Genomic DNA, 13,115 nt, shown 5'->3' on the forward strand with positions numbered 1-13,115 from the left:
GATGTTCTTCCACCATTGCTTTAGCTTGTGTGGCGCTTCCATCACCATATTGATCTCGGGGATGTTTTTGTTAATTTCCATTTTTAAAGGGCTCGAGAAAATGGATTCGATAAGTGTTTGCTTCAGATCTTAAGTGTTTCGTCATGATTGGTTTGTCTTTCTACAAAAGTTATGTCGATGGGTGCATGACCCGTTGACATTAGGGTGGCTTTCCTAATTGTGTGACAATGCCAAGGACCGACTCACCTAAGGTTTATGCAACATGACCTATGTTTGCTAGAGTATAGTATTTCCTAATTTTGAGTTGAACTGAATACTGCTAGTAGTTATGTTAGTTGACCTGACAAAGCTATTCTCTGAAACTAAATAATTTTGAAAGATGGTTTGGAGTGGTGTAAAAGAAAAACCTCACACGCCATTGTGTGTGATAGTGTACGCCCAAGACTCGATAGGAATGAGTGTGATGACAGCGTATAAATAAAGCAGTAACATTTAATAATAAGCAGATAAGTACATAATGAGCAAGTTAGGCAGGTAAACATACAATTGCAAATTAAACACAGTTATAGTAGTGTACAAATAATTCTAGTTCTAGTCTAAATCTGCTAAGGTCAGAACCTAAATGTGAAATCCTCAATAGAGTCGCCTTGTTGTTGCACTCTATTTTGTACGAGTCAAAACAAGATTCAACTTGTGGTTTCCCTGTTGATGATAAAAGAATGTCGCCACCTAACATTTAAAGGTATACTTGGGTACCTATTTAATTACTAAGATAATTCCTTTATTAGTCTGCTTAACTAGTGTTAAAGATATGGCATACTGTATATCTAATTCAGAGCTTATTACTTGAAAAGAGGATATGTAGTTTTAAAAGGAATATAGGTTTATAAAAGGCTTTTAAGAAATATTTTCATATATATGATTAAAAGATTTTGAAGTATGTATATAATATTGTGTTTATAAAATATTTGAGATGGGGCTAAGTTATAAAACACTTTGTATTTAAATGGTGTGGTTGTTTATAAATCTAAAGTAAGGGTATTGTAAAGGATTGGGTCTAAGATATACCTTAGTTTTCAAACCTCATTTTAGCTTTGAAAAAATAGTTAGAAGTCTCTTTGATAGGGCAACAACAGTTGTTTGATTTTTATTTTTTGTAGAAAAGCTCGATTAAAAGTCTAGTTTTTTTTTTTTTTTTTTTTGAAAGAGAAGACTGTCGTCCTTTGCTAAAGCTGTTTTGGTGTCAGAAACCCTCATAAGAAATTTATAGTAATAACATAATAGTGTAAATGTTTAATGAGTTAAGATTATCTACTACTAAGTCTAATGCTTCTTTTAATCCTATATTTTTAGGGCTTTCCTAGATTAACCACACGATTCAAAGATATAAAATAACATTCAATTAAATATGATAAGTGTTATATACATGAGGGAAATAAGGACAACAAACTTTAATAAAGCAGTAAAGGAAGAGAATGGACTCTGGTTTGGGCCTGAAAAGAAGCAGGACCAGCAAGTAGCGGGAACATGCAGTAGTGACTTCAGACTCCAATGTGTGCAGGTACATGACTTGGGCCTAAGTTCTTTGAGAACTCGGCAGGTCCAATGGTAATACATGTTCAAAAAAAAAGAAGAATGTCATTAAATATTCTTTTCTATGCACATAACTACACATGAAATAAAATAGTATGGGTTTAGGATAAATTAAAGCAATCAATAGTAGTCAAAAATATGAAAACTAGGGTAGAGTCACAGACGATAAAGTGATTCACAATGAAAGCCTTTTGTTGTCATTAAGCACTAAACTTAAAAAGGAGTAATAAATGTCAATAGATTAGAGGCTAAGGGTAGAATTCCATTCATGGCCAAAGTATTATTTGGATCCCTGATACTTCAAAGTTCACAAGGGTCTCAAGGCCTAGGGCAGTGCTTGTGTAAGGGAGAGTAGCTCAACCAAGAACTAAACTCTACTCCTAAACACCTCTAACTATTCACACTCACTCTTCCCTAAAGGTTTAGGTGCCAACGAGGCATTCAATGTAGATCCCCATACCACAGTGATACCATACCATAGAAGTATATGCATTTCTTATAACATTTAATACAGAATACCATAGGATCATAAGACATTCAATCACACTATTATATCCACATTTTCAAAGCTAAGTGTATGATTCACTGTGAACACCATAACATGTTTGGCATGCTCAAAAAATAACTTTAGGCATACAAAAGAAATAATACTGGCAAATTACTTTAAGAACCCAAACACCTGGACCATATGTCTTAAGAGTAGAGTAGTTGTATGGTTCAAACCTGTAGAGTTCCTGGGCATAGATACATCCTCTTAATAGCTTTCAATTAGGTTAGTCAAAGATTGTTTTAACTTAAGTCTTATCTTCTAGCATACACAGAGGTTAACAATTTCAATGGAAACTTCTAAAGAATATTAGTAGATATGTAAGTTAATAACTTCAATTAAAACCTCTGAAAAAAGTATTTGTAGATTTACAGACTAACAACCACAATTAGAACTTCTAAAGAGTATCAACAAAGTTATAGATTACAACTTCAATTAGAACCTTTAAAGAGTATTAACATGGTTATAGATTAACAACTTCAATTAGAACCTCAATTAGAACCTTTAAAGAGTATTAACATGGTTACAGATTAACAACTTCAATTAGAACCTCTAAAGATCATTAACATTGTCTCAGGGTAACAGTCCTATCTCATTCTAAAACAAATGTCATGACCACATCTTTATAAAATCTCTTATCTTGATACTAATATTATTGCAGAACAACGCATGCTCTTATACTCAAACAATAGCAACAGAAGATTCACCTCAGGTTTACAGGTTAGGCCTAGTTCATTTAAGGTGAGCTTAGTGAAGTTTTAAGGAAAATGTGGACATGTACATGATTATGAAAGACAAGCCGAAGTTTTGAGGAAAAAATAAGTCCATGGTATCCAAGGGAACACCCACATGGGAAACATAGCAGAAGTCATATTATTACAAACATGAATTATGATGTTATCCTCATAGAATCAGGCTAGCAGTGTCACTTCATGAATTTTAGTAGAGGGCAGTGATTACATTAAGGATCTTGTTAGGCAGCCAAGTATGGGATTTCAGGTATAGTGAAACCTAATTTCAGTACTTTGGCACAACAAATGGAATATCAGCACATGAACATGTTTTAACCCAACCTCATGACTTAAGTCAAGTATATGATAACCTTCAGAATACACACAAAGATGATACATGAATCTAATCAGCTTAAGACATGTTTACATAATGTGATCAAACAACTATGAGTTTAATCAGATGACCAATGACCTTCTAAAAGTTAACAAAATCACATAGGCATGCCAGAAAGAAGAGATAGGTTAAATGTCATGAATTTGTATTCCAAAACTAAGATGACAGTCTCATTTAACCACTAAACAAGTTCACATTTCATTTAAATCTAGGTTATCAAGTGAATAACTACAAAATGCAAATAATACACAAGGCAGATTAGTATAACAGTCATGGTAGGTTTAATAGAACATGAGAGGAGATATGAAGCTAGCCATTAGGATTGTTTGAGAACTCTTTAGTTATTTTCAAAGCTTAACAATAGAGATAGGTTATCAGATATTCATTAGGATCAATACATAGTTCTAATCTCAACAACTTATGATTCCAGAATTAATTTATCAACCATATACCATTAATAAACACATGAAATAGAAACAGTCAGCCATTAGCACAATGTCAACAACATCATAATAGAACGAATCATGCTTGCCAATTCGAACAATTTAAGAAGAGTAAAGTTGAGGTTATACTGACCTCCTTTACGGCAGAAAACCGAACAAATGTCTAATTTAGCCGTTAGGGAAACCAAAAACTCAAACTTTCAATTAGTAAGCAAGCTCAGAACTGGAAAGAAAATGAGAGGAAAACATAAATTGAGTAAGAACTCAGACTTCAATTGAAAACTTCTAAATGATACTATACTGTGTATTAATTTCTTCAGATGTTAGGTGTCGTTGGTGATTGTTAGGTGAGAGCATTGAAGATCCTATTTATAGTGTCGTTCAATAACTTAGGGTTTCAACAGATTCAAATTATGAGTAGAACATGCCGATGAGTTGATGATCTGAGCATAATCGGGTGAAATCAGAAAGAACAAAGGGGAAAAGCAGTGTTGTTACCCGAGCATGAAGAGGTCGACCGTTGAAGCCTTTGGACCAGTGGTCAAACCCTAATGTCCAGAGGTCACTGCGTTTGACCTCTGGACAACGAATAATGATGATGAAGCTGAAGATAATAGCCATGCATGCTCCGACTCGATGGAACAGAGGAATGATTGATGGATTTTCAGGTTGCATACTTTAGGTCTAGGGTTTCAGATTTGGGATTCAAATTGAATCAATGGAAATGGAATGGAAATCGGCGAGATTCGCAGTTAGCATGGACAAGATGGATGTTTTAGGGCTTGATTTGTGACCTTGCTCAAATTTCTGCAAGATTTTAGGATTGATGGTGTTGATGGGGATGAGAGAAAAGAGAGAGAATTGGGAAATGAGGGCGGCCATTTGGTCGAAAGTGATTAGGGTTTAGGGGGTCATCTCTAAGTTAAGACTGGGAGATGGAACATGAGTCGTTGGATCATTTGATCAACGACTCTGATTATTTTGATAATTATGCACTTATAAATGATTTAAATGGGAAAAATCGATGGCCGTTGGATTTTTGAGATCCAATGGCGGAGGTAAAACACAACAACCCTTTTAAAAATTACCAAAAAGGAGATTAAATTAGATCCGTTGATGATATGGATCAACGGTTGAGATGATATGTGTTTGTTTTGTGAAAGAATCGGACGGGCGACGTGTCAAGCTCTGATTGGTTTAAAGGGAATGGCAAGGATTTTCAAGGTGGATTGGAGGGCTTGTTTGGACTGGTTCAATTCCGGATTGGGCCTATGTAGGGGGCTAGTTTTAATTTAAAAATGGCCAATTTGTCTTTAATTAAAGAATTGTAATTATAGACTTTTAGCCTTTAACCGCTTGAAATTAATTTTAATAAACTTAATTATTTTCAATAAAATGTAGTAAAAATTATAATTATCAAATAGACTGCTAATTTGTCAAACACCTTGTCTTTTACATTACGACACCAATTTCAAATTATTAACATAATAGTCTAATTAATTAGAAATTAAGGAGTAATTAATGAAGTTAATTATAAATCCTATGTGATGTATATAAAGTTTATATTAATAATCTTAAAATAGTAAGCACGATATATTTATAATTATAATTATAATAATACTAATACTAAATTATTAATTTTAAAACTACTAATGCTTAATTAATTTTGTGAAAATACGTATTATTGATTGAAAATACTTAGAAAATATTTATTGTAAATTATTAAGTATAAATAAATTAATTTTAAAGGGGAGGGTCAAAATTGGCCGTCAACAGCACCTCAATTCAAGCTTAATTAACTAATCAATTTTCAACCAGCACAATTCATGCCGAACCATGTCTAACCAACTCGAAATGACCTCTAATTTTGCACACAAGTTTCAAATGACATAACAAACCTATTCCAACTCCCGAACCAACAAATCGAATCCAAGAGTAAAATAGTGCGCCTTGATAAAGTAAATATATATATATATATATATATATATATATATATATATATATATATATATATAAGTGTAACAAAGCTAAAAAAAGAGATATCATGAATCCAGATGAATTCCATCTGAAAGAAAGACACGAGAACATGATCAATCTTTTGTCAGGGAAGGCTTAGGACTATTCAAACTTGCGGTATGAAGATTATTTCAAAAGAAACATTTACATCAAGTCATGGCAAGAAGGAACATTGCCCTACATACATTGTTTGTGAAGCTAATTACGTTCCATGGATCCTCGCACATTTTATGGCGATTATCTCCAAGCACAAAAACTCTTTCTCAGTTTCGAGATTACTTCGCTTCCAAGGAGTCTCCAAAATTATCACAACAAGAAGAAAGATGATAAGAGAATGACCATGAGATCCTTCGCATTAAATTCGTTGGATTCGCCTTTGATTTGGCCTTGGATAATATGCGAACTCTTAGAGAGAATTTTTGGGAGTGTTTTGGGAGAGTTTGAAGTTGTTAAAAATCGTGTAGAATGAAAGAGAAAGAGAGTTGTACTTCTTTTAATAGCTATTCTAGAAAATAATGGAACTCCACCGCCTCAAGGTTGCTAAATGGGTCACCTCGCATCATCCATCACTACTGGATATCGAACCAAGTTGGCAGCTTGCGCAATCTTGTGAAAAATATGCTAGACCCAAATTTCAACAAACTTATGTATGCAATCGATGTCAAAAGTATGGATTATAATATTATCTCCCCCCTCCCCTTAGGAACATTCGTCCTCAAATGTTGAATGGTATGCTAACTCTCAAGATTCTTCAACCATCATCCGACGTACTTTGAGTTGTGCCCTCCATATTCGTCTCAACATTATCTCGTGTATTCTGAAACAAATGAGGATATCTGGATTCCATATCCTCTTCGGCTTCCCAGTTCATTTCCTTTATATTGTTGTTCCTCCAAAGTACTTTAACTGAAGCTACCTCTTTGGTTCGCAACTTACGAAGTTGGTGATCTAGGATAGCTATCGGAATTTCCTCATAGGATAGGTCCTCTATGACCTGGACATCCTCAATGAGGGTAATGCGAGAGGGATCACCTAATAACTTACGAAGCATGGCTACATGAAACACCAGATGAACCGCTCCTAATTTCGGGAGCAATTCAAGCTTGTAAGCTACTTTGTCGATTTTCTTGATAATCGAATATGGCCCTGCATACCAGTGGCTAAGCTTGCCTCTCTTACCAAACCTCATCATTCCTTTCATAGGCGACACCTTCAGGAATACCTAGTCTCCCACAACAAACTCTAAGTCTTGACGCTAGTTATTCGAGCAGGACTTTTTTCAGCTCTAAGCAGTCAATAATTGATTTTTAATTACTTTCACCTTCTCTACGGCCTGTTGCACCAAATCAGGGCCAATAGTTTTATCTCGCCAACATCGAACCAACCAATAGGAGACCTGCATATCTGTCCGTATAGGGTTTTATACGGTGCCATCCAGATTCTAGAATGGTAGCTGTTATTCGTAGAAAACTCCATGAGCGGTAGATGATCTTCCCAACTACCTTTGCAGTCTAGAACACATGCTCGCAATATTTACTCAAGCGTTCGAATAGTGCAATCGGACTGACCATCTATTTGCGGATGGAAAGTTGTGCTAAGATTGATCTGTGTACCCAAACCTTTCTGGAAGGATCTCCAAAAGTTAGCTGTAAACTGGGCATCTATGTCCGATCATAGAAATCGTAACTCCACGAATGCGAACTATTTCCTTAATATATAGTTTGGCATAATCCTCAACTAAAAGGTAGACCTGATGAGTAATAAATGAGTTGAATTTGTATGTCTATCCACTATAACCCACATAAAATCAAACGTTTAGGCGAGAATTTATGTAACGACCCGACCGGTCATTTTTAGAATTTAAGTCCCGTCCGGAGACTTAAGGCTCTAAGAAGCTTCGTATTATATGTATTGACTTGCGTGCGTGGTTGAATTCAATTACCGGATGATTCGGAGTGATTTAGGATACTTAGTCCCTAAAACGGAAGCTTAAGTCTTAGAATTTTTTACCGTAGTCGGAACTATGTGAAAACGACTCTAAAATGGAGTTTCGTCGGTTTCGTTAGCTTCATTGGGTGATTTTTTATTTAGGGGCATGTCCGGATTGTGTATTGGAGGTCCATAGCTTATTTAGGCTTGAAATGGCGAAAATCGAATTTTTGGTGATTTTGAACGGTAGTGAACTTTTTGATATCGGGGTCGTAATGCGATTCTGAGAGTTGGCACAGCTCCGTTATATCATTTGGGACTTGTATGCAAAATTTGACGTCATTCCGGGTTGGTTTGATATGTTTCGACACGAGTTGTAGAAGTTGGAAGATTTGGAAATTTATAAGTTCGAATCTTGGTGCAATCTGTATTTTCGGCATTGTTTGATGTGATTTGAGTCCTCGAGCGAGTCCGTGTTAGGTTATGGAACTTGGTTGTATGCTTGGACGGGGTCCCGGGGGCTCGAGGTGTATTGGGGACGAGTTTCGGATGGTTTTCGTGATTGTGAAGAGGTTTGCGTTCTGGTGTAATCGCACCTGCGGACCTTGGGCGCAGGTGCGAAGATGAAGGCGCATGTGCGAGAAGATCTGGACTTGGCAGCCTCCGCAGATGTGGAGAATTTGTGCGCATAAGCGGCTCCGCAGAAGCGGATTATGGCGCGCAGAAGCGAGAGGAAGCGCAGGTGCGGTTTGGACGTGCGCACCTGCGGTTGCGCAGATGCGGCTATTTATGTTGCAGGTGCGGTCACGCCTGGGCATAAAAGAGAAATTCGATGGTTTGATTCATTCTTTGTTTTTGGACTTGAGAGCTCGGAATTTGGGTATTTTTCGAAGGATTTTCAGAGGAAGCTTTGGGGTAATGATTCCTAACTTGTTTTTGGTTATATTTCATTAATCTATAGTTATTTTCTCCATTTAATTTCGGATTTTTGGGGTTGAAATTGGGAAAAATTGGAAGAACTTCTTCAATAAAGATTTCGAGTTTTGAAAGGGGATTTGTGATCGGATTTGTGAAATTCTTATATGGTTGAACTCGTGAGTGAATGGGTGTTCGTATTTTTTGAGTTTTACCCGATTTCGAGACGTGGGCCCAGGTCGACGTTTTAGGATGGATTTCGGAATTTTTACTAAAATCTTGATTTCATTAATTTGATTAGCCTAATATAGTTGTATTTATGATATGTAATTGTTTTGGCTAGATTTGGGCCATTCAGAATTGGATATTCGTGGGAAAGGCATTATGACCGATTATTTGAGCATGGTTTGAGGTAAGTATCTTGCTTAACCTTGTGTGGGGGATTTTTCCCTTAGGATTTGAGTCTTTTATGTTCATCGTAGTCCATGTACGCGAGGTGACGAGTGCGTGCTCGGACTAATTTGTGAAAAGTTGGCCTTTTTGGATTCTCAGGTCCTGATATTCACTGAATATGAAGTTTTTCTTGATATGATTAAGTTCCTATTTACTAGTTTCACCTCTACATGCTTTAATTAGAATCAATTATTTTCAGGATTCACTCTTATTGCCTATTTGACTCTTATTTGACTTAACCAAAGATTTTACCTCCTCTATTGTCACGCTATCTTTTCATAACTACTTATCTTTATTTGGAATTATTATTATCTCATCCTATAATTGATCAGTCTTAATTGAGGTTATGATTATTTTTTGGCTGCTTATCCTTAATTGAATTGTTGAATATCCTTAGAAATTCCTCAACCTTAAAAGAAGTTTTAGATATCCTATATCTTAGTCGACTTGTTTATTTGGAATTATTTGACTCGTGTTAGATTCCATGTTGTTGAAATGTATATTGTTGGATCGTTGCTACATATTAGTTTTCCCTTGTTAAGCTTTTCTCTTTACGCCTAGCATCCTTTACTGTGGTTTTTCCTTGTGAATTGGTTCTACCGTTTCTTTGTGATTTAAAGTTCTTCAGTTGATTTACTTGTCGTACTTTGTATTATTGTCATTGTTGTTGTGGTACTTGTTGTGGTAAAGCACGAGGTTTCTGCCGTGCGGTTATTATGATTGTGATGCACGAGGTTTCTGTCGTGCGGTTGTTGCATGGGGTTGCACGAGGTTTTTTCCGTGCTATTATTACTATTGATATTTGCACATGCGGCATGACAAGGCGGGATATATATATATATATATATGTGGGTTGCGCATGTGGCGAGACAAGGTGCGAACATTGTTATGCACATGTGGCGAGACAAGGCGGGCACTTACTTTATTACTGCATACGTGGCGAGACAAGGTGGGCCGTGTCAGAGATTGATTTGTGATGATTTGTAGCCTGGGGGTAATCTTGTTGTTGATAATTGTGTAGTGGTATACGTACCTCTGTGAACTTTATCTTGTGAAAGCTGTGAGATAATGTTCTACGTGCTTTCCATTCTTTTTCCTTATGCTTATTTGCTGATATGGACTATGGTAGGACACTTGCACAAGCATACACGTAGTTAAGCACTCTTATCGGATAAGAGCTGTTCTTGATATTGTTGAGCATAGATGCTCACCCTTGTTTACTTGCCTTCTATGTGAGAATGGCTCTATTGACACATGAGTCGTCAGTGCGGTTATGAGGTGTTATGAGGGCACATAATGCCAAGTGTTAGGGTTCATGTATTGAGACCCGTGAGTTGTGATTTGTCCGAGGTTCGATACCTCGTGGAGTTGCTGACTAAAACCTGATGTAAATGCGGTTGTAGTTGCTGAGTTATTACTTGTCCTTGATGTATTTGTGATTCCGGATTTAGGTTGTGTTCCATTCACTTTGTCTATGTCATTTTCATGATATTCCGTTGATACTTGTTGTTTCCTTCCTTAATGCAATTATTGTATTGTGAGCCATATTGCATAGTCATTATGTAGAAATCATACTTATGTTGTTCATATACTTGTACCTGTTTAGTTTATTAGACCAGTGGGTGTCTTGACTATTCCTCGTTACTACTCCACCGAGGTTAGTCTTGATACTTACTGGGCACCGTTGTGGTGTGCTCATGCTACTCTTCTACACATTTTTTGTGCAGATCCAAGTATTTGTTCGTTAGCTAACTGTGTGGACTATTGCTGCGGAGACTCAACGTAAACCTGCCGCTGCATTCGCAGGCTTCGAAGTCACCTTCAAGTTTTCATTTTGCACTGTTTATTCCTATTTCTGGACAGTTGTATTTAGAGATTTTCTAGCAAACACTCTATAGAGCTTATGACTTGTACTACTAGTTTTGGGAATTGTAAGAGATTTCTATTTAAATTGTTAGGTGTTATTTAAATAATGTTGTTGTTTCAATTAATGTTAGGCTTACCTAGTCCCTAAGACTAGGTGCCATCACGATACCAAACGGAGGGAAAATTGGGTCGTGACAAGTTGGTATCAGAGCTCTAGGTTCATAGGTGCTACGAGTCATGAGTGAGTTTAGTAGAGTCTTGTGGATCGGTACGGAGACGTCTGTACTTATCTTCGAGAGGCTACGGAACTATTAGAACAATCTCACTTCTTTCATTCCTATCATACGAGCTTATTGATCTTGGAGTTTGAACTTTTATCATTTCATTCTCTCACAGATGATGAGGACACGAGCTGCAGTTATCGACGACGCTGCTCCCGGAGCAGATATCGCTAGAGGTAGAGGCAAAGGCCAACGAGGAGTAAGTGCCACAACCAGAGCACCTACCAGAGCAGCAGTTGAGGAGCCGCCTGTTGTTCCAGTTGGGGAGCAGGTACTGGAGGCGCCTGTTGTTACCTCCAGGACTTCAGGAGACCTTAGCACAATTCCTGAGCATGTTTGGTACATTGGCTTAGGCGGGGTTGATTCCGGTTATACCAACTACTTCACAGACCGGGGGAGGAACCCAGACTCCCGCTGCCTACACCCCAGAGCAGCGAGTTCATGTTGATCAGGTTCCAGGTGTCATGGCGACACAGCTGTAGTTCCAGTTCAGCCCGTGGTCAGGGCAACAACATCTGAGGAAGAGAAGCTCAGACTTGCAAAGTTCAAGAAATATGACCCTCCTACATTCAGTGGTTTGGCTTCAGAGAGTGCACAGGGTTTTCTGGAGGAGTGTCACCGCATTCTCCGTACTATGGGTATTGTGGAGACGAGCGGGGTTGCTTTTACTACGTTCCATCTCAGGGGAGCAGCTTATCAGTGGTGGCGGGCATATGAGTTGGGTAGCCCAACCGAGTTAGCTTCACTTACATGGGTTCAGTTTTCAGAGATGTTCCTGAGAGAGTTTTTACCTTAGTCCCTTCGAGATGCATGACACGCGGAGTTTGAGCAGCTGTGCCAAGGCACTATGTCAGTGTTAGAATATGCCATGAGATTTAGTGATTTGGCCAGGCATGCACCTGCTTTGCTCGCCACAGTTAGAGAGCGTGTCCGTAGATTCATTGAGGGACTCAGGCATAATATTCGGTTCAGCATGGGTCGGGAGTTAGAGCCAGATATTTTATTTCAGCAGGTGGTAGGGATCACTAGAGGGCATGTGGGATCAGGAGAAAGAGTACATGCGAGATTAGGAGAGAGAGGATAGGGAGGTGAGAAGGCCTCGTAGACAGGAGAGATCTACTGGTCCTTATTTTAGAGGCAGGGTACAACATGGTAAAGGTTTTGTGGCTCAGCCAGTTCAGTTTGCACTTCAGGCTTTGCCCAGTATTTCAGGTGCTCATGGGTCTCATATTACCTGTATCGCACAGTTCCCACAGCTATGTCAGTAGAGAGGTTTCTTCGAGTGTGGAGATACCAGCCACATGGTGAGAGATTGCCCTAAACTCCGGACAGGTGTGTCACAGCGGAGTATTTAGGCGAGTAGGGGCACCCAAGAGGGAAGGCCCGACCCATTGATATGTTTCATATAGTAGGCTTGAGGCCGTTGCGCCAGATGATGCCATACAGGTATGCTTTTGATTTGTTACAGAGGGGAACCATTCTTATTTTGTTTTAGTTCTGCTTATTAGGGTGAGTCCCCTACTTGTTTTCCCACCTATGGGTGAGTTCATGACTTAGTATTATGTTTAGGTGTTTACCCATGTTGGGAGATTCTATGGGGTATAGCCGTGTCTATCGTTATTTTAATTCGTTATTGAAAGTTACGAGACTATAAGTGAATTCATGTTGTCTGTTATGACCAGTTTGATGTGATTCCTGAGTAAATTGGTTACGATTTATGATTTGATACTCTACCAGGGTGAGAGTTTAGCAAGTATTGAGATTTTATTGGCAAAATTAAGTTAGTGGAAGCTTTCCATTGGTATGATGTGTATTCGACTTGTGATTCAGAGATGAGGGCGAGACCCTCGCGATTCCATGTGATTTGATATGTTTGAGTCGGGCTGCGTGCCGTGAGGGAGGTTATACCAGGATAAGATCCTTATGATTTGTTCATGTACTTTGATT

At 38.0% G+C, this 13,115-nt stretch overlaps 1 protein-coding gene across 1 annotated transcript; it reads right to left on the bottom strand.

Moving 5' to 3' along the window:
• Positions 1-6,475: 6,475 nt before the first annotated feature.
• On the bottom strand, positions 6,476-6,925 carry LOC142175250 (uncharacterized). Its single transcript, XM_075241832.1, has one exon. The coding sequence runs from the start codon at positions 6,923-6,925 to the stop codon at positions 6,476-6,478; it is 450 nt and encodes a 149-aa protein (XP_075097933.1).
• Between the last annotated feature and the right edge of the window lie 6,190 nt (positions 6,926-13,115).

The sequence above is a fragment of the Nicotiana tabacum genome, chromosome 21, assembly GCF_000715075.1.
Source record: "Nicotiana tabacum cultivar K326 chromosome 21, ASM71507v2, whole genome shotgun sequence".
Taxonomy (NCBI): Eukaryota; Viridiplantae; Streptophyta; class Magnoliopsida; order Solanales; family Solanaceae; genus Nicotiana; species Nicotiana tabacum.